Source organism: Dendroctonus ponderosae, unplaced genomic scaffold, assembly GCF_020466585.1.
Source record: "Dendroctonus ponderosae isolate FM_Combo_2020 unplaced genomic scaffold, Dpon_F_20191213v2 Dpon_F_20191213_3, whole genome shotgun sequence".
Lineage (NCBI taxonomy): Eukaryota > Metazoa > Arthropoda > Insecta > Coleoptera > Curculionidae > Dendroctonus > Dendroctonus ponderosae.
Window position 1 is genome coordinate 5,063,791 of NW_026018508.1, and position 27,910 is coordinate 5,091,700.

Here is a 27,910-nt window from a genome sequence, read left to right on the forward strand (position 1 = left end):
ACGGAAGAATCTGAAATAAGATCGCTTAGATCTAAACGCAAGAAGTTTAAGACAATTGTGGCAATAACAGCACAAAAGAGATAAAACGTGCAATCAGTAAGAAATTTATGCGTCAGCCAGCATTTCAACATTTTGTTCTACATCAAAATTTTATTTTTTGTGAAAAATGATTTGGAAACGTGTTAATAACTTCTACATACAGTTAAAATAAGTGTCAATTTAGAAATCAACCATCTCATGTCTTTAATGATGTGGATTATTGACTCATTCCATTTATATTTCAGATACAAAGACAGTTTATCTAGGCATATCAACCAAACACACTTTAGTTTATACCAATGCGAATATTGCTCAAAGACGTTTGCAAGCAAATGGAGTCTAACTGCACACGAAGACACTCATACTGGACAAAAAGAACACGTATGTAATATATGTGGCAAAACATTTACATTGAAAAGCTCGCTGAACAGGCACATGACTGTTCACGTGTTAGATTTGCCGGGCACATCAAATAATACTTTCTCCCCATCAAATAATGATCGAATAACTGATTAATATTTGTTACGGTAATTCTATACAACGCTTGCCTCTACCAAGACTATGTCCACCTTACAACACAACTTTTGTCTATAGATTTATCGAGAAATTGCAACCACTTTTTCGTTGAAATTCACCAATTTTCAAAACAGAACAAAAGACGCTGAAATTAAACTACGATATCTAAGTTTCAAGTTCTCTAGTTTTTACTAATTTTCGTTTTAAATACATACATTTTTGGACAATGACCGGTGTCCTAGGACAGTTGATTTTTGGGGGCATTTAAAGAAGGAACAGGCAATTTTATGTAGCATTGTTAATGATGACATTTTTTCTTCTGCAGCATCGATTTCTTTATAAAATGTTATCCATTTTTACCTATGCATATTTCTTTAAGTATACTCATTTCAACGTTGGCTTTGTATTTCTTTTTATTTTATGTATATATTTGCTGCTCTTTGATACATGGACATTTTTGATTAATTCAAAGTCTTCAACTTTGAATTAATTACTATTTGTTACTTTTAGGCACTTTGTTAACATGCCTTAACAGTATCGATTTTTTGAGACGTTATGAGACGGTCAGGTGCGGCTGGCGTTGTAATGAATTACCTTTGATGGTTGAATTACGCAAGAAATATGTACAATATGCATTTTTAACCCGGTTATTAAAGCAACTCAGTTTAGTTTGTGAAATAATAGGTTAGTACCCAAGTTAAACTATTAGTTAGTTTTTATGATAGAGTGTTGACTGTTATTATTTTTTTGTAAATTTTGAGGATATGGATCCTATTTTAATGCTTCAGATGGATTAATTATTTTTCTGATGTAGAATTAACCAATTGTTTTTCGTCTATTTGTATCCCATTTAATATTTCCCGTGTTAGAAATAGTTTCTGAATGACTAATTATTTGTATTAGTAGTATTTAATGGGAAGTTTTGTGTAAATCTGAAACTATTTTAAGAATCTTAATTCATTATCATGTTTAAACCTAGATGTCAGTTAATTAGGCTGTCAAATAAAACACTATATATTTGATACACATTTGTGTATATTATTTAAAATCGTACCTTCGTACATTATTTAAAATCACACATTTTTTATGTTGATATTTTTATTCACATCGAAGTCTTCAACAATAATTTGGCATCGTGGACATAGTTGATTTTCGGCATTAGAGCGACATAGCCTACATCTAGGGCAATTTAATTTGTGGCTTTTTGAAGCGGAAACTTTTATAGTTTCGTCTGATGAAGTGTTTTGGCATATGCCTATCGATGCTACTTGAAGAATGTCCATTATGTCTTGATTGAAGGCGAAATAAGGCTGAGAAATCAATGTACAATTAAATAGGAATTGATATTAGTATAGGGTAGATAAATGAGTATAATTAGAGTTATACCGAATAATTGTTAATATGTGAATATACCAACATAATACATTTTGATATCAAGACCAGTGCAAGTTATTTTCAAGTTCACAGGAAAAAGGGTATAATAATATATTATAATATACTCGTCAAGGTTAATGGAAGAAAACCTACCTGTAATGTGTGGTATTCCGGCGCGGCAAGCTCCACTTTAATATCAAGTTTCAAAGCGCTTTCTTCACCGCTATTCTGATTAATTGCGTTTCTAATGTTCAAAATTACCTCCATAACTTTTTCAATCTCAGTATTTGTCCATAACTTTCTCGGCAGTGGTCTAGGAGATGTAAAAAATGTTCTGTCGCTTTTTTGTGGCAAATATGAGTAGCTCTCCTCCACGAGATGGGGCAATATGCCTCCGACCATTTCCGATAGGGCGAAATAAAGTTGGAATAAAGTATATTGAGCCGACCTCCGCGAGACGCTACTGGCGGGTTCACAGTAAAGTCTATCTTTGATGGAGGTGAAATACAAGGCGGAGATTTGGTTTACCAGCAGTGGGATTAACAAAAAGTTGATCTGGTGGAAGTTGTGCGATTCTATGTGGGATTTAATCTGAAATAGAATAGTGTAAGGTATATTGCGATCGATGCAGAGCTTTTTGCCTAAGATTGCATTTTGAGTTACTTAATTAAATATTTTCTAGTTTCAAGAGTTAATTGTTCTCAAGCTTCGAACAGAGCAGCGCGGCATCCCAATGAGAACTACACACCGATATGGGATTAGAATTCCGATCAATTTCAGGTCATTCTAAGTGGCTGTTTTATACATTTTAAATATTTTTTCCAAGGGACACTTTTACAACCTATCGGTAACGGTTTTGGAAATATATCCATTTAATTATTTTAAAGGACAAATGGCAAAATATTCGGCAAATGGAATTTGCGGTCGTAGAAAGATTTAATTTACTTGGGCAAGCATGTATCAGGTCCTCATTTATACAGATTGTTCCTAAAAAATATATCAATTTTGGTATATAAAATTTCTTAAAAAATAACGTTAATAAAATTCCCTAAGTAAATTACCTTTTTTACGATTCTGCAAACTCCAACTGCCGAATATTTTGTCATTTGAACAGATGTATGCAAATATTCTCAAAACAGTTAAAGAAAGGAATAAAACTTCATACATAGAAAGTGTCCTTTAGAACTCAAATTTATGGTAATTTGATAGGATAGCATATCATATTCGTGGGACACCCTGTATATCGAAAAATTTCAAAATACAATTCGTTTAAAAATAAACTGAACTAAGAGAAAATTTTGTTTGAAAAAAGTTTGATTTCCTGGTTATCCAAAACCTAGAAATTCTGATAGGCATAACGAACACACGAATAAGATTCATTCGTTAAAGTTAACATTCCAGTAAGAGAATATAAAAAGTCAATAAACTGGTTATAGGGATAAAGCAATAACAACTGCACTATCTGGCATAGAAAGTATTCATGTTTTAGGTAAATTTTTATCGATATCCCAGTCGTTCCAGAAGGTTAGAAATTCTATACAACAAACAAAGCAAAAAAACACCCGTAAACGACTAAACGAATAACAAATCTCGGGAGGATGTTAAATATTCACGCGATGGACCATCATGTTTTCTGCTTACAACGGGTTTGCTTATCCATAAGAACGGTGTTTACGATGTACAGACAGTGTTTTTGGGTATCAACATTGAACACAAATACTAGAAACTGAAAAAATGTAAGTTATGTTAAAACTAATAGATTGGTGTTTCAATGAGAATTATCAAATGCATGGTGAGAATTGTTGCGGCATTAGATGCGTAAAACGAGTATTTGGGAGTTCTTTAAATATGAGCTCAATCGTTGTGAGTAGACTTACCTTTCCATGGATTTGATACAATAGATGCAATATGTACCGATCAACTAAACGAGTATGTTGGAAATCTTCTTCATCGTATTGGTAATCGGATAATGCACTAATCGCAAATCTTAAAATGCTCCGAATTTTTTGCACTTCATCTTTCGATTGATTCAAAATGTTGGTACTGACTGATGCCATTGTCGTCTGATTTGCATGGCAAGCTACCCACCATCTATAAAAAACCGTTACTGTTATAAAATTTTTGATCAACTAAATCTGAGTACAAAAGTGTGTTTCGAGAAAACACTTCGACTGATATTTCAGGAATAAATTATACGGGATCGGACTAATCGAACAAAAATGTTTTGCCATTGAAAATTTTCATATTTCATAAAATACTTGTATAAGCCAGCTTTGCACTGCAAAAATCAACTGTCTAAATTAATAACCGAAAATATTTACAACTCACTCAACTCACAAATATATTGACTAAATAATATTAGCAAGGCTATAGTTTCGAAATGTGAATTTATTTCGTGTTTGTCGTAATGAACGTATGAACTCTTGATTTCCTGCATTGAAATGAGCCCAACAAGTTTCAAAAAGTTTTGTTAATTTCACCTGGGATTTTATGATGATAAAATATTGAAAGCCTTAGGAAATTGTTTTTTTTTTACCGTAAAACATCAACTCCGTAAGCATTCTGGCCGGCTTTCCCACCAAGAACAACGTCCACCGGATCTACCACATTTCCTAATGATTTTGACATTTTTTCTCCCTTTTCATCAACAGCAAATCCATGTACTAAAATCTCCTTAAAAGGACACCGATCTCTTAAGGCTGTTGATGTTATTAAGCTTGATTGAAACCATCCGGTAAATTGGTCGACACCTTCCAGGTACAAGTCGGCGACTTGGGAATCGTTGAACAGGTAAGACCACGATATGCCACTATCGAACCATATATCCAAAATATCCTATGATTTATGATTTACTATATTACATCTATTATTACCATATGTATGCATTTTACCTCTCCTTTTATATAATCTTTGGCCTTGTCTGAATATTCAGGGGGTAACAGTTGATTTTGTGGCAACTGCCACCAAAAATCTGATCCGTTTTCTTGCAATTTCGCACAAAGATGATCTATAATATTCCTGAAATTATACAATATTCACGCTTAAGTCTACATTTTATTGTCAACTTATAGCTATTTCGTTTTTCTTGGTGATTTGCTATAATTTAGATAAAAAAAAGCAGCACAGATATCATAGAGCAACAAATATGCTCTATGCGAACCAATCCAATACATCTACTTTAATATAGAGTACAGTTAAACAGTTGGTTTTGGTAAATACTTACTGATTAATAAGAGGTTCTTTTGTCTGGTGATGATAAAATACCGGTATAGGAACACCCCACTTTCTCTGGCGTGAAATACACCAGTAGGGTCGCTTTTGTAGTTGATTTATCATTACTTTTCTATACATTTCACTTCTGATCTGCGGTTGTATTTTTACTGTGTCTAAAAGTTGCTGTAAAAAATATGCATATTAAATATCAACGTCTAGAAATCAAGTCAAAGTGTGATGGAAGGTAAAGTTTTGTAGGGAGTCGAATAGCGAATAAAAGCATAGGAGATTCAATCAAACAAGTTTCTGTAATGAAGGGTGTATGCGTATAATTAAGGTCAAGCGCTTTCGACTAGTTCTTGTCATTTGGAGGACGAAAAAAATATTGAAAATGTTTTTTCCGACAATTTCTAGAAGAAATTAACAGTTGAAAATCGTTTGAAAGTTCAACTTTGAGATTAAGCATTATTTTGAAATTGTCTCATGTTTATTTGGTAGCATATTGGAATACTTAAGCATTCAAAACTAAAAATTACCGTTTTTGCTTAAAGTTACGAAAATTTTTTATATTAAAAAAGTTCTGTTCTACAATTTTTTGAAGAAAGGTCAAAGCGGCAATTATTTTTTTGTCATTAACAGATAGATTAAAAATAATAACAATAATATGTAACTTACTTTGAAGCTCCTTTCACAGTAACATAGCAGAAGCTGTAAGAACAAAGAGCGAGGAGAGTGGTTCCAGGAAGATAATGGACTACAATCGATGTTTAGGTTCCAGACACAGAGGAACAAGTATTGGATATAATTGAAGCAGAGCCTTCCAGGGGACTCAGAGCGCAATAACTGACATTTTCCCAAGCACCAAATAAATACCGACTACGGGATACATTCCTACTTCCGCATGTAAGATACTCACAGCACAAGGACACATTAACCAATGGCTTATTGAACACCGGTACTAATTGAGCAGGAGTTAATTAAGCGAATACGAGAAGCCGCTCGAGAAGAGTAGGCCGAGTAGCCGCTCGATAAGGAAATTACACATGCACCAACTTGTTTGGAGTTAAAGACTCAAATGTATGTTTATTTGAAAACATATCAATTCGAGGTTGTGACGACATTAATTGACATTTCGAAAAAGTACGTTCCGACATTCAACGAATCCTGTTGAGATTAACGTTTATCTTTGTCTATTTTATTGTCACTTTTTGCATAATTCCATGATTTTCGGAGTTTTTAATATACAATAATTACGAAGCAACCGGTATTTACATAATGTTAATATGGTAGATTACCTTGAAAAACATTGTTACCGTCTTTCTGATATAGTTTTTTGCAAATTTGTCAGTTTTTAATAACAATTAATATTTTTTACTATTTTTTCTGTAATCGTAAAACACCGCCAGAGAACACATCCAGAGGAACCACGCCAATTTTAAATCACCTTGTATTGAACAAGTAAACGAGTAAAATAGAATGCAGTCGGTTTTGTCGTTCTGAAACTAACAGTCAACTTTTTTCATTACTTCCAGAATGTGCATACAATACTTTCGGGTTTGAGTAGAATGCTTTTAATAACGCTTAATGCAGGATTCAATAATAACAATTTTTTTAAAATAATTGCATTGATTATTAATTAACAGACTAATATTATGAAGTACGACCGAAAAGTTACTCTCATATAATTTATATAATTTTTTTATAGCATTTTGATAATCCAATTCAGATGCTTAACGAAAATCAGGTTGCGAAGGTATTGTGCGGCACCAAACGCGTACATTTATAGAAACAAATTCTTGCTACAAACAAAATGTTTCAGATATTATTTCACAGAATGTTTCATCGATCCAGCAATTATTAGCAAAATTAATTAAGTATTTCTGTGCGAGATGTTTAGCTCAGAACGCAGGGACTGTAATACATAAAAACTAAGCGATATCCAACTTACCGCTGCTCTGTCCTTAATTCGGTCAGTGTCAATAAACCACTGTTTACTGGCTTTGATGATTACAGGTTTTTTCGTTCGCCAATCGTACGGATAGCTATGAGTAAGATCGCTTTTATGTATTAGATCATCCCTTAAGTATTCAATTACAGTCTCATTTCCCTCGGTCAGCACGTATTTGCCAGCAAAGGGCTCTCCTGCCTCTGATTTATACAGTCCTTCATCAGACACAACGTCCACCTACAGCAACAAATTCATCACAGAGCTTGAACTATCTAAATATTTTAAAATATGAAATTATCTAGATAAAACATATTAGTATATACATAAAATATATCAATACTATTTGAATTATTCTACCCAGGTACCTACTCATTGGATTGATTCATCTACATAATACTGAATTTCTTGGATCTTAATCATTTTCTTTGGAAAAAGTTTGAAGCATAAGAAGTCGATGAAGGAAAAACAGTATTTCAATACTTACTATTTTCATCTTATGTAGCATTCCAACAAGAAAGTCATCAGGGCCGTGAGCTGGAGCTGCATGCACCAACCCTGTTCCTTTAGCGTTTGTGGCATGTGATGAGTGTAAAAACTTACAAACTTGCTCCTTGTAAATTGGGTGAAAGTATGTTGCATCTTTCAGCATATCGCCTAAAAATATTGACATAGAAGTATGATTTTATCTATTCTGATTTAACAAGCAGGATTTGTATTGAATAAGGCGTCAGATACCTGAGTGAACTCCCAGCAGCTGATAATTGCAATTAACTGTACTGCAAAACGCTTCTAAAAGATCTGCGGCAATTATATACAAGTCTTTTTCTTCTTCTTCGGGCTTCTTAATTATGCAATACGATAAAGAATTGTTATAACACACTGCTTGGTTGCTTGGTAAAGTCCAAGGCGTTGTAGTCCAAAAAATACCATAAATTCTATAGGGGATAAAAAATTATTGAATTATGACAAATACAAAATTACTGAAAACGAATGGCACAATATCTACTGTGTGTCCGATGACAAATTTAACAAATGGTATTTAATGGTATTTGGAGAATTTCTACTCATTAAACAGTTATGGTATACAAAAAGTTGATTCGGTGTCTTATAGGAAGTGTGTAAGATAATTTGTGAAAATAGTCATCAAGTTAAGTGTGTTTATTAATAACTTACTTTTTTCCATTGAATTGTGGAACCTGAGGAATGTCTTTTATTAGTACTCTAGCATAAACACTAGGACTTTTATGTTTTTCGTTGTATTCTAATTCAGCTTCAGCCAATGCAGTCCTATCGAAAAATAATACATATACTTTTTCTACGCCACGCTTCATTTAGAAACAACATAAACATTAATATTGAACAATGTAACTTAGCTTCATGTAGTTTTGAGACTGTATTTGCATAATTGAAAATATATATCTGGAAAATTTTTTTTACAGAACGATTTTTAAATAAAACGGTTCAATTATCGCAAAACTCCACACTACCTGGATGATGGGCTCCAATAAATTGGTTTCACATCCCTAAATATGTATCCATTCTCATAAAGCTTTAAAAATTGTTTAAGTTGGTTTTCTATGTAACTAACATGTTTAGTTTCATAATGATGATCCCAGTCGCCTATAACTCCCCAGGATCTAAATGTGTCCTTTTGCTGGGCAATCGTTTTATCGGCGAAAGTTCGGGCTAAAATCACGTTACACTTATGGATCTAATAGTTTAGTACTTACCATTTAATAACATTTATTGCTGTATAATATTATTTTGACTTGAATTTTTCGTCAGAATGAAGAAATTATAATAAACAATATTAATGGTTCACGAAACGAAAATATGTGTTTTCTGACCAACGGTAAACGCTAACTGATTTCTAAAGGTGCAAAACCGTAATATTTAGCCGATTTGAAACGTTTTAGAGGATTTACAGCTCGTCATTTGTACATGATTGCCACAGTTAAATCTGCATTGCCCAACCTATTTTACGATATCGGAATAGGCAGATGACTTTAAAAAAATCTATCATTTCATGTTCACAAAGTGATTTTGATTAAGAACAATAGTTTATTCTGCTCTGTTTCTTTCGAGAGTAACTACATATTTGCTTCAACCTTTAATCCTATAAGCCATTCACTATAGTCATAACGAAGTAACAATTTGATTGATTTGATTTGATGAGTTTGCGTTGAAGAATATTACTCTTTTCGATTCCTCGCTTATATTTTTTTCCTGCTCAACTCAAGATGTAATCAATTTTTTTCTATTGGCGGTGGTTTTCTGTGTTTCATTAGAACAGTGTTTCGGCTGTGGAAAAATATAAAAATTAACTGTTTGTCAATTACAATTAAATTATATATCTTTAGTTATTTTAAGCCAAAACCTCTTTCGTTTTGTTCTGCCGTATCACTTTAGCCAGCGGACATTTGCTATCAAGACACGCGGCATAAAGTTCCTAGAATTGCTTACACAGTTAACTTTATTACTATTTTTGTGTGATAATTACATGGAAACTAAGCCAATTAGTTCATGTCAATTCATTATTTTCGATGTGCTTCAAATGAAAATAGAAGCAGTTTACTTTTATTACAAAACCAATTTTCTCATGTGTCTGCTAGAACACAGGGTGTAAGGTATAAGGGTAAAGAACGGCTGTATCTCGTTTGTGAAAAATTCCTAACAGAAAATGGACTTTAAAAGAAATTAAAATGATCTTTCAAACTAGTAGTATTGAAAACTACATTGGCCTCCCCGTCTTTTACTATGGAAAATATAAAAATATTAAAAAAAGGTAAACGATGCGGTATTACCCAAGCTCTCAAATGACGTTTTCAAAGTTATAGTTTTCTCCTTTTTCCGAGATACCAGTACTTTTTGGTGGTAGAAATTATTCTCTCATGTCCCGTCATTTTATACAAATTTGACCCAACGTGATTTTTTAACGATTTGTAACTGTTTTGACATTCTTTTTTGGACATGAATGGCAAAAATGGAGTTGATGGTCCTAATTTACTGCCAGGAATGCCGCAAGCAAAAATAAAGTTGCGCGAGCGCTTTTCCAAAAAAACGAGCCCTTGAATTTCCGATAAATTTATTTCAATCCGCGTATGCATTTTACAAGCCATTTTTCCAATTGCAACCCGGTTTTGTTATAAATAACATTAATCTACTTAAATATGCGTTAAATAAATCGCTTTATTACATCTCGATAATCATATATTGACTAACCTTTATTTCGAATTTCTACTGGATCTGCATCTTTATTACCAGACAGAGCTTTCAATTCTATCGGCAAGCCATGACAATCCCACCCTGGTACATAGTAGACTTGTTTTTTATCCAATATTTTATATCTCAAAATAATATCTTTTAGAATCTACAAAATACCTCGTTTCAATTCATATAATAGAAACGAAGAATACAGTTGATTTATAGTATATTATAGTATAGAACCTACAATTAATTGAGTATTACATGAAAATAGGATTCAAAGTATATAAATCCTTCTATATAGTAGGTTGTAAGTTGTAAACAAAATTTTATTTTATATCGAAGAAATAGCCTTAATCACGTCTCGCTACTGCAAAATAATTACATATTTTCCAATATCCCAGATAGCACAAAATATTACATAAATATTTACCAAATATTTATATGATTGGTAAATATTTCATAGCAAAAGGAATGACACAAATAAATTAATAATAATGTTTCTTAGTACATAATACTTTTTGTACCTATATATAACACCATTAACGGTGTTACCACCAAAAAGTTACTAATATATTATTTTTAATAAGTGTGAACAAACTTTAGAACATATTTTCTCAATTTTCAATCAGATCAAAAAGTATCATCGAGCTGAGAAAAATATTGCACTATTTAAAAAATCGACCTGGCGGAATACCCAAGGGGTGGCCATTGAAAAAAATCTAATAAAATTGTTAATTAATATTAATGAAACAAATATCTAATATAAATGTCAAATAAATATTTAGAAAATATATTTTTTAAATATCTGATATAAATATCAAATAAATATTTAAAAAAATATATTTTTTAAATATCTGAGTTAAATGTCAAATAAATATTTAAAAGAAATATTTCTTAAATATTTAAGAATCGGTCGCGTCAATCTACAGTAAATATTTCAAAAAAAATATTACTGTAATATTTGTGTGCTATCGGGGATATTTTCAGTGAATTTAAGAAATGCTCATACTTTATTAAAGGAATAATTCACACACATTTATGTACAAAATAATTTTTACGAAGAAGATTAATTTAAGAATGTTTTGTTTAATAAGTTAATTTAAGTAAATAATACAGCGACGGGTACCCATATATTACAAATACCAAGGCATAAATAGACACCCACATACAGTTTTACTAAGTATAGCATCGTAAAAAAGTTTTTCTGACGCGATTATTAAAGTTTTAGATTAGTAATAACGTAAAATAATAATAATAATGTTATTATCCGGCGTAGCGACAGTAAAAAATGTGTCGACTTTGCTAGGAAACATATTTGATAAAGGGTGCACAAGAGTGAATTTAATAGTGTTAACAACTGAAGAGTATAAGCTAAAAAGAATGATTTGTCACAAAACATGTTTTAAAAAATGCGAATTTTTAAGTTTTAATTCCGACATCCTATTTAAGGATATACAAGTGTGCCAAAATTTTAGAAAGGTAGAGTTTGTATCTGTTGTTAAAAAGGTAAAATAATGTAATAGTAAACTGTCTTCAAAATAACATCTACATCGAAAAATGGTATTTAATGCTGTTGCTTTACAATTTAGTAAAATTGAATTGAGTCTTAACATTACAAGGTGTTAAAATTTGTAAAGGTTCATTATTTCGAGTGGCTGAAATTGTCCAGAATACAATGCCGCCCAAACTATTTTTATTAACAGTTTGTTTTGTTTAGATTGACCTTGTTAATAGCATGCCCCATATGGGGGTTGCCATTGGCGTACGGCGGCCCATCATGTATTATATACTCCGGCCCCTTCAAGTTACTTCTCTGCCAATCGTACAGGGAGTCAAAACCTGCCACCTTCAATAATAACTCAAATTACTGGGTAATTCATACGCGAATATCTTATAATTCAATTACTTTATGTACATTCCTATCTTTTGCAACTAATTTCTGTCCTTCCACTCGTAATGGAAATTTGGTTTTCGGCAATAACACAGTGTGACTATAACCAGTGCTTTTGGAACTTGTGCTGTTACAGCAACAGAGAATATCAGGTTTAGGCGCTGTAAAGAGTAATTGCCGAGAAAATCTTAACATTTTAAAATTAAGTTGAAAACCGAAAAAATACGTGGTTATGTACTAATAAAGTCGGGTTATGTCCCAGATTCCACTGTTAATTTAATTTAAATCGATGTGCATAATAATTAATACTGTTGCAAGTATTTCAGTCGCACCATCTATGATGCTAATTCAGAACACTACGATAAGTGATTAATTGACCTCATTGCCACACATTTATGATTTAATTTACTCGATTATTAATTGGGACCAAAAATTAATCCAAATTTTGTTCTAAAACCTACTTAATAGAGATAATATCCGTTTTGTTCTGTATATATACCCAGAACGAGAGCCGAAAAACTTTTTTTGTCTTAATACATACATTTCAATGCCTGACGCTTTAAATTAAATTAATAATCATTGAAACATTAAATTAAACGTACTACTTAAGCACTTAATATAAGAAAAATTTTGGGATAAGCGTAATGCTGGGATAATTGGGTGAAACAACAACGCCCGTTTTTATATGTTAAATGTAATACAAAAGCAACCATACAATAAATAAATATATACAAACACATATACTTATACTAAAGGAGTTAGTTATTACTTATCTTCTAAGGAATGTTTCTAAGTGCAATGCAATGTTACCCCATCAATCACAATACAAATATTATATACAGGATGACCCGTTCATATAAGAAATATCACCTTTACTTATCAATATCACAATCACGGCATCAAACGAATAGGCAGTTCAATTTAAAATTATGTTTTAATCACAATTAAATAAAATTAAAGTTTTTCAAATGTATATTGAACTTCTTATTAGTAGTAATTTATTACATAGTAATAAGAGGCCTAACAATTATGAGCAAGGCAAAGATACAACAAACCATGTAAACTCCGTGTAAGAAACCTGAAAAGAGAATATTGGATACGGTTTACCAAAGATATGGAATACTCTTTAAGGAGCGCAACGCAAAGTGTGGAAAATGCTTAAAGGGAGAAGAAGCAGCAGAACAATGGATAGCTTACATTAAAGAACTCTACAATGAACGGAATAATGAACATGCAGTAGATGGGAAAGAAGGAGAGAAAGAAGAAGAGGGCGACAACGAACAAATCATAGGAAATACAAGTGAAGAACTCATGAATACCACAGGAAAATCAAAAAAAGAAAAGCGCCGGGACCTGATGGCATACCCAATGAGCTGCTAAAATATGGAGGAGAAACAATAATAGTAAACAGTGCTGCGCTTTTTTAGAAAATTTTAGAAACCAAGCGAGTACCAAATCAATGGAAAACCAAAAAGAAAATAAGAAGAATCCCAGCAAAGTTAGCAAACAAATGGTGTTGTTCAACATACCTGGCGTAGTAAATATATGTGGTATCAAGTAAAAAAGTTTGTTCTACAGTTTTCTCACAATTTGGCAATAATAACAAATTTAATTTTAATAAACCTTTGGGATAACACGATAGCGTACAAGTAAATAGCGCGCTATGGACACGCTTTACGTAACTACAATGCAGCTTTCATTACTAGTATCTACATTTTGGGCCGAACCATCAAAAACATATATCGCCTTTTTATACATTTTAAAGTGCCAACTACGCCTATTTAATTCCTACCAAAAAATACGCATTGAAGTGCGAGAGTTTAGTTCCAATTTTATAAAAAACAAACAAAGTCGAAACTCATTGGCTAAATTGAAGCTACTTCATCTAATATTTTAAATTAGACTAATGCCATTCACTGTTACTTATTCTCAATTTCCCCATTCCGTTCGTGAATGTTCATATGTTTCTTTAGTCCTCTCGTATCGTAAAACGCTTTATCACACAATTTGCATGAGTGATTCCGCTCGCCTGTATGGATTTTGGTGTGTGCCTGCATGTTTGCCTTCTGAGCAAATAGCTTTCCGCAATAAACGCAAGCGAATGGTTTTTCACCGGTATGGATCCTCATGTGGTTCTCTAAATGTCGCCGATTTATGCAAATGTGCAGGCACTCCTTGCACTGGTACTTTGTGTCTTCTAAAATTGAGAATACATCTACGTTTGCATTATTGTTCAGGTACTTTGCGTAAGCTTCTCGTTAGCCTGTTCCTAATTGCTTTACAACATTATTTTATTAAGTTCAATCTAGTTCATCCCGTGTTTGAAGGAGCTAAATATTCAGTGTTCTTAAATATGATGCACGAAGACAAATAGAGGTATAGAGGTCCAAATGGCTGAAGGGCTAGAAGCGACATATTTTGTTACGATTAAACAATGTAGAGTATTTGATCACCGCCCGCACCTAGTTTGTCACTAACTATTCTATTTATTGTTGCCCCTAGTTCGCAATTAGAACCACTAATCTTCGCCTCACATAAGTCAACATTTCCACCCAAAAGCTTGCAACCAATCCACATTATCCAATTCAATAGCTGGAGCGAAGTCTGATGCAAAAACGTGATTTATTCAGTCAATTTCTGCTTAGTAGGAAAGTTCACTTCTGTAAGTATTGCCTGTTTAATTCCGTAAAAGTATTGTTAAGTAAGTCGTACATAAATTTTATTCTGACAAACGTCCATAACTGCAAGATATACCATTTCTTACAGGTGATATGCTGCCGATAAATGGGACTTAAGTTCTCATTTGTGTAGTTGCATTTAGTTTTTAAATTCTGCTCTTCAAAGCTTAAACTGTAAAGTCAAAAATGCCTTTCTTTGGTAGTCATCCCAGACAAATAGTTGGGGCGATGAACGACAGTTTGGTCTATTACAAACGAATTGATTATTTTATTGTCCAAGACACTAAAAGTGGCCACACTGAAGAGCTAACTGCTGGCGGCAGCATTAAAAAGCAGCAATTAAAACAATGGGATCATTTTTTGGGGTGGAAAGGCCAGTATTTTAGAATGTTTTGTCACACAAAAACGGTAATTAGAATATATGTGTATGTAAGTAAAAGTAAGTTACTGTTGCGTTATTCGGGATTAGTTGTTATTAGTGTAGATTAATTTTTATTCTTTTTTTCTTGTTATTTGGAGTTTGTTGGTTTTTTTTATTATCTTTTTTTTAGAACATACATACTTTTGAATGCCTGTACGGGCTTGTTGACGTAATTTAATTTGTTATCATTATGTAACAAGTAAATTGAATAAATTAAATAATTAAATAAATAAAATAAAAATAAAACGCTTTTCAACTGGATAGAAGCAAACACTAACACATCATGAAAAAACATTTCAAGGCGGCGCGAGCATTTTCCTCGGTTCAAGAAATAATTGAAGGACAGCATCTCAACCGTTTGGTAATTTACGTATAAAGCAACATACAATCGCGTACCGCCGCTAACATTATTTATTCATCATTTGGAACACTTCTGAACAATTTTAGAAGCTTCAATGCATACTGAAAGTTTACGAATGTAGCCAAATTCTTTCTTCACAGTGTAACAAAACGAAACATCCCAATAAAAAACTACCGGATATTCCCGAGGTAGAAACGTACCTTTACATTATCATTGGAACGTTCTAAGTAGAACCATCGAAGTTATCCTCCGCATTCTCCAGACTTTGCCCCCCGTCGAATTACTATTTGTTCCTTTCATTCAAAAAAATGTTGGTAGGCGAAAAGAAAAAGCACCTAGCATTGGAATCTCGTAAATCGTAAGAGATACGAAGTCGGTTAAATGAGCGCAAAGGTGTGCTTTTTTAGCTTATTTGGAGCGATATTTAAAAAAAATGATTATTTGAACACCTTTTACTTGTCTACAAGATTATACGATCAGATCGAAAAAACCAATTCGAAATATGGACGTATACGCAAACTCACCTGTATGGATTCTCTTGTGTTGGTAAAGGGAGCCCTTGAAAGCGAAACGTTTCCCGCATATTTCACATGGATAGTTATTTTCACCAGAATGTGATTTTATGTGCACTTCCAGCCCGCTTTTTTGCTTGTACTCCTTGTTACAGAGGTGGCAGCAAAACTTGTTTTCTAAAATTGTTTTCATATCGAGTACATATTTTTCGAATAAACCACTGCTTAAAATAAGTTGGTGCCCAAAAAGGTTACTAAAATAAAACATACCTTGATGAGTTAATTTAATGTGGTCCTGCAGCCTATTGTTGCTGATGTAAGTTTTTCCGCAAATTTGGCAGCTAAAATTCCGTGGTCCGTGCAATAAAACGTGGGCTTTTAAAGTATTTTCAGTTTGTAGTGATTTGTCGCATACGTGACATCGATAAAAACCACTAAGAGAGTTGCGATTACAGTCCGCCGGCCCTTTGTGAGTTTTTTCGTGGTACGTTAGAGTGGAATAAGAATAGAACCCTTTCCCGCAAAAAGGACACAATAATTTTTCTCCGGTGTGTTTTCGTTCGTGGTCCGTTAAGTATTGTTTTCGTGCAAAACCTGAAACAATACACATTTGGATAGTGGATGAATAAAACTATGAAATGAATACAGTATTAATGTTTATGCTCAAAAACGCACAGGTAGAACAAACCTTTATTGCAAAATCGGCATAGGTAAGGTTTAACTTCCATATGCATCACCATGTGCCTCTTTAGGTCTGTCTTAAAATTGAAACATTTGCCACAAGTTGCACATTTATTCGGTTTTTCACCAGTGTGCGTTCTGACATGCTCCTCAAACTTGCAAAAAGTGTCGTATTTTCTCTCGCAATGTTCACAATTATACTTCAACGATTTTTTGTGCTTTGTTTCAATCTTATGCTGTTTCAACTCCTCATGTGTCTTGTAGGAGGCGTCGCAAGTAATGCATATATATGGAGGGCCTAAAAGGATTTACTTGAAATGTTTCCACTTCACAACTGGAAATATTCTATTGATTATTATGAATATTAATTGTGTTCAGTAGTTTGATCTGCGAACCAAAACTCACCTTTTCTGAATACATATCTCTTAGGTTTTATGGAAATTCCTTGAGAGTTAAGAAGTTTACTTTTTGCCATCTTTTTCAACTTGACTCTATTTTTGACCCGTATTTTACTAATTTGTTCCTTAATCGAGGTGATTCTATTCAGAATCTTTTTTTGGGGATTTGCACTTCTTTCCGTCGCCTCTTCTTTCTCTTCCGTATCGTTGGATGATACACTATTACATTCGGTTTCATCCAAATTGCTATCATTATCACTACTCACAAGCGGATCGGGTAAAACCTCAGGTGCTTTTTCTTTAACGTCCTCTTTGCCTGTATCACTAACTTCTGGTTTTATTCTTTGACTTTTCTGCCATTGGTCTCTCAGTAGAATGGAATTCAGCACCTTTTGAGAATTCTGGCATTTTCGAATAAAGTGATAAATTCGGTAGCTAGTTTTAATACAGGTTCGGCACATTTTCTTAGATAAATTATGGTCTTCGGAAAGCTGAAATTAAAGTAATATTATTTAATAGTAGATACATTTTTTCGAGAAATCAAAAACAAAGTTCATCACATATTTTATGCATTTTCGTTTCAAGTTTAATTTAAAATAAAGTTTTAGTATGTACAATAGTTTTTTTTGGGGTAAATATTAAAGCTGCAGGAAAACCGACTGTTTGATCTTAAATATATCATCGTTAAATCAGCGTGTGAAAACCACCTGACGAGGCTGTTTGTCCATCAGCAAATTGTAACAATTGTAAACCTCTTTTAATTATCAATTTTTTGCAGCTTTTGAACTAATTTTCCGAAGATTGGGAACAGGAATAGGCCTGAGCTGCTATAGCTGGTGCTGCAAAAATCCAAAACGACATTGCAAGACTTCGTACATAAAATTTACGCGTGTCTATTAGAACCCGAAATATTCGAAACTAGAATAGGACGATTTGAGGAAAAAACATTCTGACAAAGGAGTAGTGCTTCTTTAAGTGTTTTGTACCTGCAAAATATGGACGATAGATTTTCAAGTACACGAAAGTTTTGATATATTCTTGCAAATAAGTTTTGGGTAAAAGACATTCGAACAAAATAACGTTCAGCAAATTTAAAACATCCACAACCTTTCAATAAAAATAACTTTGACCAAATTTAAAGATACTTCGAAATTTCAAAGTCCATAGCCAATTAAAAAAAAAACCGAAAACAAGATATGACGACGGAAAGACAATTAAATCTCCTTCGCAGTAATTTAAAAGCTCTCCATAGCCGCTCTTTAACCATTTATCCGATTCTTAGTTTCCCTTTCATCAGAACCCATCTAATAGACTCCAAATGGGTCCTGGGGGTGGCAGATTAGCACATCCCTAGATCTGTAACTACTTAGGTACATCGGAAGCATTATTTTCTACAATTGTTTATTTTCTATATTTTGATTTCATAGCTGGCATAACACATACTAAGTATAATTTTCTTTCAAACTTGAGACGCCAACAAAATGAACTAAAAATCAAAATAATTACCAAACAAAAACAACGCTCCGAGTATGCCGTTATGTTGTATTGTTAATTTTTGGATTAACAAGTAGATTTGCTCTGAAACCCAGTTTCAATAAAGCCAGTAAAAGTTTTTAATCCTTTAATTCCGAAAAATACACATTCTATTGTTTAAAATAATTAATCAATTTATTCTCTGTATTCTTAAATTTCGATTGTTCAGGTGGCCTTTCTTTATATTGCATAATAAACTTGTCACGTATAATTAAGACCAACTTCTAATATTTGTCCTCTAACAGAGGATACAGAGATAACAAATTATCTGAATACAAGGATTGACCAATAGTCGATGCACATTTTTTTAAGTTAACTAAAGTTATGTGACACTAGTTACCTGTAAAGGGAACTGGGATAGCATATCACTTAAATTAATTCCTTCCCAATTTACTTCTGCCATCAAAAACAGGTCCCCATAAACTAAGCAAGTGCGACAAATATTCTTGAGAGAACTAGGCTCCAATAGAAGGTAGTTTCTCATCGTTTCATCATAATTGGAGCTTTCAGACATGGTTTCTAGTGTCTTAATTGCTGAAGCACTGTGTATGTATATCAGGCATAGTCTGCACTGCACATTGAAAAACTCTTTAGAGCAGTGCACAGAATGCTTTGCTTCATTTTCATTGCAGTCTTTGTTGAATTAATTCTTCAGCTTTAATACTAGGTAACCAATTACAAATACATCCCGATAGCTTCATTTATGGCTAGAAACATGTCAGTATATGACTACGGTATATATAGAGAGCTTTAAAATAAAATTTTACATTAAATAAAAAGTGGAAAATCTGAAAACATCAATGTTTTCAAATATACTAATTTTATTTTAGGTTGACAACTAATTGACGGTAATGTCTCTCTTTTGTTTTAATTTTTGACATGCCTATGCACAGGTTAAATTATTAGTACTGAAAGGATTACTAATTTTTCTAAATCTGACGTCATTAGATACTAATCACTCAGTGAAATAATAAAAAAATGGTCAGCAACTTGAGAAGCTACTTGCAATGGGGCCAGTTATGCGCTATACCAAAATAATTAATAATTTGTATTGTAAATTTTAATACATAAACATTTAATATTATAAAACCATTCACAATTTTTATCAATCAAAATTCAATTTAAAACAATTGCTGATAAACTTAATTAAATTATTGCAAATTAAAGGCTGCATTCGATTTGCGCCTTGTTATTATAGTAGTACTACTTTTGCTAGCCATATAATCTGTAGCTGTAGGCTGTACGTAGACTTTTAAAGTCAAAATACTCAAAATAGAAACATAACCTGCATTTTTACATCCGTGTTGAAAAGAAAAATAACATGTACAAAACCGTATAAAAAGGCTTTAACAATAAATATATTGAATATGAAACACCCTTGTTTAGCTTTATGTATTCTCATTGTATTATCCATTCGAAATGTCTTTGCCTCACGAACGTACACGAAAAATGACCTGAATAAACTAAGGTAAAAGTATGTTTTATATTTAAATCATATTCATTTTGTGGTTTTGTCATTAAAATTTTGCAGAGATGAAGTCAAGGAAATGTTTTATCATGCTTATGATAGTTATTTGAAATATGCTTATCCATATGATGAACTAAGGCCAATGAGTTGCGATGGTATAGACACTTATGGAAGGTAACATTTTGCACTTTTTATTTCATATTTATGCAAAGAAGATTGGAACAACATTATTACGGCATAAAATTAAGCTTTTTTGTAGATTATGCCTGCGTAAACAACTTTTGCTAGTCATTAAATAAAGCAGGCCCTCGCGTGCGCTGTTAAAAATTTGCTCTTCTCACTACTTGAAAGAAAATCTTTGTACCGACAATTTTTTTTATTAGTGTTTATTGCAAAAACCCGGTTTTTTCCACTTTTCACTTATTGAAAATCACTGGTTTTCCATAAAGGGGAAACAGTTATTCCTTTTGTTAAGCAAATAAGCAACATTTGGTTGAAAATTATCAGAAACGGAAGGTTTTATTTTGATCTTCGAAACGAAAACGGAGGGAATAATAAAGTTTTGTGATAGTGTTGCCGTCATTAACAATTTTTCTCAACTCACCAAATCTCTTTTTGCGATTTAAAAATTTCTAAATCGTTCTTTTCAGTCTTCTTAATAAAACTTTTGCAAATCCTCCAGAACGATTTAGATAACAACAAATGAATACAATTGGGTTTATTTAGAAACTTTTAGTTTCAATTTTTGTATGACTAACCGTTTTGAAATGAGAAAGTATAATATAACAGAAATGCACTAAGCAAAGCTTTTGATGTCGAAAAAAAACTATAACCATTTAAATTAAAGCCTTTGACGATTTCTTGGCACTTTTAACAAAATATATCATATCAGAAAATGTGTTTTATAACTTATATTTTCCAGAATAATTTGCTTATATCGATATTGCACAGTTTCAAAGCCTTTTCTACTTTTTACCGATTTTGTTTTTGTATATAAAACTTTATTACTAGGAAAAGCAATATGAATATGTTTAATTATAAGTTTTTTATATTTTCTATTGCAGTTATTCCTTGACGCTAATAGATGCGCTAGACACACTAGCAATTATGGGAAATTATTCAGAGTTTCAAAGAGTCGTGGACATCTTGTCGACAAAAACTGATTTTGATGCCAATATCAACGTTTCGGTATTTGAAACCAACATCAGAATAATCGGTGGATTGTTAAGTGCACATTTATTGTCCAACAAGTAAGGACATACGTACTTTTGTTCAAATGTCAACTAATTTCCTAATTAACATATTTTAATTCTCGTGCAATTCATACTCAATTTGACTATGCGGAATAAGGTGCAACTACCGTAATAACGTGACAAATTTAATAATTATATGAACGATCATCGTTTGCACCCTAAAAAAATTAACAAATAAATTATATGAAAATATCGTAGATAATTTGTACTTTTTCCACTTTTTTGTCTTTCTACGGTACAGATATTCAGCACCCTTTTAGTTTGTAGAGCAGGTGCAAAAGTAGAGCCTGGATTTCCTTGTAACGGCCCGCTTCTTCGACTTGCCGAAGACGTAGCCAAGCGATTAATTGCGGCCTTTGACACAAAAACTGGAATGCCTTACGGAACCGTAAATCTCCGATATGGCGTACCCAAAGGTGAAACTCCAATCACTTGCACTGCTGGAATTGGTACCTTTATTGTGGAGTTTGGTACCTTAAGCAGATTGACTGGAGATCCATTATATGAAGAGGTGAAAAAAGTACACGATAGTATTAATTGCGAATTATGCTCTATTGGCCTTCACGAATTAGGACTTCTCTGTTATCTTCAGTACGGGTCATCAAAATTTCAAAAATAATTATTAAAACTTCTGTACATACAATATTCATATTTTGCTTGCGTATATTCGCAAACCTTTGATGTTCAGAAAAGGTTATTTTGTTATAAATTACGAGGCTTATTTTAGGTAGCAATGAACGCTTTATATTCCCTTTTCAACCATAAATCTCCAATTGGTTTGTTTGGGAACCACATCGATACGAACACTGGAAAATGGACAGCTCAAGATGCGGGAATTGGTTCCGGAGTCGATTCGTATTTTGAGTATTTAGTTAAAGGATCGATATTACTGCAAAGGTACAGAAAGGGTTTGAAAGCTAATCGAATAACTAATATCATCACATTATTGAGTCATTTGCTGTTAGGCCTGAATTGATGGAAATGTTTCGTGAAGCTAGAAAATCGATTGACAAACATTTAAAAAAAGACGATTGGTACATGTGGGTCTCTATGACTAAGGCCCAAATTACCCTACCAGTGTTTCAATCCCTTGAAGCATTTTGGCCTGGATTATTAAGTCTGATTGGTAAGTGATCCGTTAGGAGTATGTACAAGGCATGGTTTCTCTGAACATACATATGCATGTTTTAAGTTATCCTTTAAGTTCAGTCTCGAACGTTATACAATTGATTATCTGTAGATATGAAGCAAGGCTTATCATGTATAATAATAATTTCTTTAAATGCTTATAAATTAATAGTCTTGTTCTGACTAATATGAAATTCGGACATAAACACAGCTTAAACAAATCTATTATCTGATCGAAGTAGATTAAATTCTTTTTTTTTAAACCAAAGAAAATTTTTCTATAGTAGAGAAAAAAGAAATGCGGTTGATGTTAATTGAAGGCTTTATTAGCTGATATTGTTAACTGCAACGTGTATTATTTAAAAAATGTGAAGACTTATGTTTGGATTTGTCGATATTTAAAGCACCTTTTAAAAAATAATTTAATTTAGGCTTTGATAATCATTCGTCCAATTGATTACAAATAAAAAATAATTTTATAATAGACCGAACTGAAACAATTATGTAGGTGAAACATCAAACGCTATGAAAACGCTGCACAACTATCATCAGGTGTGGCAGCAATATGGATTCACACCAGAATTTTACTACATTACGCAAAATGAGGCTGGAGCAGGCAAGGAAAGCTACCCGTTGAGGCCTGAATTAATAGAGTCGATCATGTACCTCTACAGAGCGACGGGAGATCCATTTTTATTGGAAGCTGGCGAGGACATTTTAAGGAGCATCAAACATAGTGCTAAAACACCCTGTGGCTATGCCACGGTAAGCAAATATACATATTTAAAACATTATACAGATTATTGAATGAAAAGATAATGATTTTGCCAATCAACGCTCCTAATTGATAGATCGATAGAAGGTTCTCTACTAGTAGTACAATAGTTTAACGAACAGTTAATACCATGCGGTTTTCAAATTTTTCGACAAAAAATCTACATGTGCGATTCTACATAGATTCCAAGCCAAAAGGAACTCTTACCGGTAACGGCGGAAGTTGCTGTAAAAATTTAAAAAAAGAACAGAACCTGATCATCTTTCTTTACATTCAATTATTCTGATTTATTTTCCTGACTGTGTGTACTTGCCTTGCCTTAAATTTGCAGACAAATTTAAGGTTTCAAGAAGGCAAAGAGATGTTCAAAATTTTTACTTCACACTTTGACTGGGACCCAGGAAATATAAAAATTTACATTCAATGCTTAATTAATTTTCTCTAGGAATTTAAAAAATACTCACTTTTACATTTAGGAATGTTTTCCGGGCTTTGAAGCCGTGGTCTATCGGAATTTCTTCCTTTCTTCCAGGAAGAAATTTCGATAGACCACGGCTTCAAAGCCCGGAAAACATTCCTAAATGTAATCTGACCGGCCGTGAAAGCCTTCATAGTCTGATACTCACTTTTGCCTTGATTTATCCCAAAGGATATTATTTTATTAGGTTTTAACAATCATTTATTTATTTCCCGGTCGTGGTACTAAGAGGATTTGATTTTCCAGAAGTTCTATAAAAACGGTTTAGTGAAAATAATTAAATACATTAAAACAAGAACCACAGAAATAACTGAAGCGGACATTCACACACTTTTGAAGCGAATAAAAAAGCGAAAAATTGTGCAAAAATCCCGAAGTCTGTGGGGCCCGTTCGGTTTTTATCAGTTCAACCCTGTCAAACATCCAGAAGTTTATTCAATTTTGGTCTAAAGTAGTAACTGTTACGTGCTAATGTTCTGTTGAAATAACTTTACTTCATAACATATATTTGGTTTTATTATATATTTTTAAGATTAAAGACGTGAGAGACCACCGAACTGAAGACCGCATGGAATCGTTTTTCCTCTCAGAAACCACAAAGTATCTGTATCTGCTCTTCGATACGGACAATTTTATCCATAACCAAGGACAGCATGGTACTTTAATTAACACTCCAAACGGCGAATGTGTGATAAATGCAGGTGGTTACATATTTAACACTGAAGCGCATCCAATCGATCCCAGCGCTCTTCATTGCTGCTACAACACACCGAACGATGTGTTGGTCGATTTTAAAGAGTTTGACAACAACCAAGCCATGTACCGGGGAATACAGTTACTAAAAAAGAAAATGCCCAATAAGCTCCAGAACGAAAAAGTGGAAATTGTTGCACCCTCTGAAAATGTTACAAGTGTTTCTTTACCACTTTCTGTCGCCCAGAACGAATCCAGCTTAGGAGAGGCGGAAGTCACCGTTTCTGATCCACCGACAAACTCATTTGATGCCCAGCAAATGTTAGAGAGACTTCGGGGAGAAAATAAATATCCGAAGAATGAGTCATGGGAGAGGAACTTTGAGCTTCTGGGGTGCAAAGCGCAAAAATTTCTACAACGATTGTCCATTATGGGAGAGGTGTTCAATTAAAGATGTAAAATGATTATAGAGAACAATGTTCACTTTGTTACAAATAAATATTTTTCAAACACCATTAGTGAATAGGCATACTATTTACTAATTGATCATACAAGTTCGTCATATAAGCTGAAAAAAAAATGTTTAAGCCTTGGACAATTCGAGTACACTTATCTCGGTTTAAGCTTAGAACTTGATGCGTTATAGATAAATTAAAAGAAAAACAAAATTATCCGTTATGCGTACTGGGATTATAACTTCTGCACTACATTTTTTTTAGTTCGTGCTGAGATTGGTCAAAATAGGGCTTATCTGAACAATATTAGGACAATTTTTTTTCATTGTTCAAAATTGATTTTAGCAATAGTCAAATAGGAAAACTTAAAAAAAATGTTCTTCTGAAGTGAAATTAGTGAGGAGTATTTCGGATTTCCAATTTTTCTGTATGGCAGCATTTAAAAACATGTAATTTTAGTTTCGGGCAGATATTGATAATGAAAATATAGTTTTGTACCTATTAAGTGTTTATATATCAGCATTAGGTCACAACTATTCTTAAAAATTATTCATTAAATATGTTAATTTTTATAAGATTAGTGTAATGTATGTATTATGACTGAGTAGACCAACTAATCTTAAACACGTGCACCTACACACGTTATTGTATAACTGATCACCTACTACACTTGAATAAATTGTGTGAGAGAGCGCTCCGTTGACGCAGTCGTTTGACATTTGACAGACATTGTTTAATTACATTTAACCTATATTTCGTTCGTACTACGTTTGGGCATTGTTTTAATTGTTCAGTGCACGTTCAGTGAAAATGGTTTCAACTGGTCAAAGTTTACCTGTGTCCCAAATCCTGCGGGATAAAAGTTACTTGGACGACGATGAACCCAAGAAAAAATCAAGAGAAGATTGGAGAAAAGCCAAGGAGTTGGAGGAAGCCCGAAAAGCTGGAACTGCCCCCGCAGCTGTAGATGAAGATGGCAAAGATATCAACCCTCACATTCCCCAATACATCTCAAACGCCCCTTGGTATTATGGAACTAGTGGCCCTACTCTAAAGCATCAACGGCCACAAGAAGAACATCAGAAGCAATATTCTGATTTGGATGATTGGTATCAAAGAGGCACTGATAGATCAAAGATCGTAACCAAGTTCCGAAAGGGGGCCTGTGAAAATTGTGGGGCCATGACCCATAAGAAGAAGGATTGCATGGATCGCCCTCGGAAAGTGGGTGCGAAATATTCTATGACTAACATTTTACCAGACGAATTTAACCAGAAAAATCTCGCCCTGAGTTTCGATGGAAAACGAGACAGATGGAGCGGCTATAATCCAACTGAGTATAAATGCGTTATTGATGAGTTCCAGCAAGTTGAACAAGCTAAACAGCAATTAAAAGCTGACAAACTTGATGCTGCCAGCTCGGACGATGACCAAAAGGATGAAGACAAATACGTGGATGAAGTGGACATGCCTGGAACCAAAGTGGATAGCAAGCAGCGAATTACAGTGAGAAATTTGCGAATTCGGGAAGACACCGCCAAATATTTACACAACTTGGACCCCAACTCTGCCTATTATGATCCCAAGACCAGATCCATGAGGGAGAACCCAAACCCTGCAAAAGATGATACATATGAAGGTGAAAACTTTGTGAGATTTACTGGGGACACAAAAACCCATGCCAAAGCCCAACTGTTTGCCTGGGAGGCCTATGAAAAAGGCGTAGATGTTCATCTGTTAGCTGAGCCAACCAAACTGGAGCTTTTGAAAAAAGAATACGAAAGCAAGAAGGAACAGTTCAAAGGCCAAGTTCAGTCAAAAGTACTGGAACGATATGGGGGAGAAGAGCATCTGCAGGTACCCCCTAAATCTCTACTAATGGCGCAAACTGAAACCTATGTGGAATATTCGCGATCAGGAAAAATTGTGAAGGGCCAGGAAAAGTCGGAGATTAACTCAAAGTATGCAGAGGATGTTTCCATCAATAATCACACGAGTGTATGGGGTTCCTACTGGAAGGGTGGCCGATGGGGATACAAATGCTGCCATTCCTTCATCATGAACTCGTATTGCTTATCCGAGACCGGAATCGACATCGAGCAAGTGCATCCCACTACCGAGCTATTGGCAGAGAAAGTTGAAAATCGGGATTCTCCAATTCCCGAAACAATTCATTTGGAAAACAAAGATTCATCCAGTGAAAGTGAGCCCAAAGTCAAATCCAAGAAGTCCAAGGACAAGAAGAGGGAGAAAAGCAAGAAAAGTGAAAAAAGTGCTTTGGCAGAGGCGCTCCAAGCAGAGGAGGAGAACAAGAAGAAAGCCGAAGAAATCCTTGCGTTAGATGAGAGAAAGCGACCTTATAACAGCATGTTTGAAGTGAAAGAGCCCACGGAGGAAGAAATGGAGGCTTACTACATGAAGAGGAAGCGCTTTGAAGATCCTATGAGTCAGTTCGTATGATTTTTGCAACCGCTTTTAATGTGATAAATAATTAAGGTTTACAATAAACAAAATAATAACACGTTTTTGTTGTTCAATTATAAGTCTGCAATGTTTTTTTATATTTACGTCTGGTATTTGCTTAATGGTAAATCATTTATTTTGCTTACAAGGAAAACAAGGTGTAATATTAAAATGCAAACAACATATGCGCATGTTGAACATTTTAAACAATTCCTTTTTTTTTTCTACGGGTTCTATAAATTTAGTTGTTATTAATTGCTTTTATTGGGTTATTGTTAGTTCCACTCCCTTCCAAATTTCCTCACCTGAATCTTCAACGAAGGGAGAACCTTATAAAGTAGGCTTACTTCACTATTCAACTGTTTTTTGTTTCTGGGGGGGCAATTGCATTCTGTATATAGGAGTTGCTGTGGTTAAGCCTAGGC

At 33.5% G+C, this 27,910-nt stretch overlaps 5 protein-coding genes across 46 annotated transcripts in view; 3 read left to right on the top strand and 2 right to left on the bottom strand.

Annotated features, from left to right (window-relative positions):
* Window positions 1-1,994, top strand: part of LOC109540269 (zinc finger protein 883) — a 35,180-nt gene extending 33,186 nt beyond the window's left edge. For all 39 annotated transcript variants that reach the window (XM_019908573.2, XM_048664898.1, XM_019908572.2 and 36 more), the window contains one exon: window positions 285-1,994. In XM_019908573.2, the coding sequence (XP_019764132.1) occupies window positions 285-555 (271 nt within the window). In that variant the 3' untranslated portion in view covers window positions 556-1,994. The remainder of the gene's footprint in view (window positions 1-284) is intronic.
* LOC109540268 (isoleucine--tRNA ligase, mitochondrial) lies at window positions 1,573-12,478 on the bottom strand. Of its 2 annotated transcripts, XM_019908559.2 has the most exons (14): window positions 12,204-12,478; window positions 12,021-12,143; window positions 10,313-10,460; window positions 8,578-8,776; window positions 8,264-8,377; window positions 7,826-8,025; window positions 7,575-7,744; window positions 7,091-7,327; window positions 5,153-5,325; window positions 4,821-4,947; window positions 4,466-4,764; window positions 3,807-4,020; window positions 2,083-2,520; window positions 1,573-1,865 (listed from the first exon to the last, which is right to left on the bottom strand). In XM_019908559.2, the coding sequence occupies exons 1-14, from the start codon at window positions 12,381-12,383 to the stop codon at window positions 1,629-1,631; spliced, it is 2,859 nt and encodes a 952-aa protein (XP_019764118.1). In that variant the 5' UTR covers window positions 12,384-12,478; the 3' UTR covers window positions 1,573-1,628. The 2 variants fall into 2 exon arrangements, with proteins under 2 accessions (XP_019764118.1, XP_019764119.1); XM_019908560.2 differs by lacking the exons at window positions 12,021-12,143; window positions 12,204-12,478 and adding an exon at window positions 9,199-9,391 and having other exon boundaries at window positions 10,313-10,398.
* Window positions 12,479-12,862: 384 nt separating this feature from the next.
* Window positions 12,863-19,572, bottom strand: LOC109540273 (gastrula zinc finger protein XlCGF57.1). 2 transcript variants are annotated; one of them, XM_019908583.2, is made up of 7 exons: window positions 19,113-19,572; window positions 17,247-17,730; window positions 16,849-17,139; window positions 16,431-16,754; window positions 16,173-16,337; window positions 15,849-15,941; window positions 14,302-14,385 (listed from the first exon to the last, which is right to left on the bottom strand). In XM_019908583.2, exons 1-6 carry the CDS (start codon window positions 19,284-19,286, stop codon window positions 15,859-15,861), a joined length of 1,521 nt encoding a protein of 506 aa, XP_019764142.1. In that variant the 5' UTR covers window positions 19,287-19,572; the 3' UTR covers window positions 14,302-14,385; window positions 15,849-15,858. The 2 variants fall into 2 exon arrangements, with proteins under 2 accessions (XP_019764140.1, XP_019764142.1); XM_019908581.2 differs by lacking the exon at window positions 15,849-15,941 and having other exon boundaries at window positions 12,863-14,385.
* A 428-nt stretch (window positions 19,573-20,000) lies between these two features.
* Window positions 20,001-25,082, top strand: LOC109540271 (ER degradation-enhancing alpha-mannosidase-like protein 2). Of its 2 annotated transcripts, none has more exons than XM_019908579.2 (8): window positions 20,001-20,240; window positions 20,304-20,414; window positions 21,305-21,490; window positions 21,761-22,004; window positions 22,221-22,390; window positions 22,459-22,619; window positions 23,130-23,386; window positions 24,407-25,082. In XM_019908579.2, the coding sequence occupies exons 1-8, from the start codon at window positions 20,140-20,142 to the stop codon at window positions 25,016-25,018; spliced, it is 1,842 nt and encodes a 613-aa protein (XP_019764138.2). In that variant the 5' UTR covers window positions 20,001-20,139; the 3' UTR covers window positions 25,019-25,082. The 2 variants fall into 2 exon arrangements, with proteins under 2 accessions (XP_019764138.2, XP_019764139.2); XM_019908580.2 differs by having other exon boundaries at window positions 20,160-20,246.
* Window positions 25,083-25,522: 440 nt separating this feature from the next.
* LOC109540274 (pre-mRNA-splicing factor Slu7) lies at window positions 25,523-27,543 on the top strand. The gene has a single exon (XM_019908584.2). The coding sequence runs from the start codon at window positions 25,833-25,835 to the stop codon at window positions 27,480-27,482; it is 1,650 nt and encodes a 549-aa protein (XP_019764143.1). The 5' UTR covers window positions 25,523-25,832; the 3' UTR covers window positions 27,483-27,543.
* The last annotated feature ends 367 nt before the right edge of the window (window positions 27,544-27,910 follow it).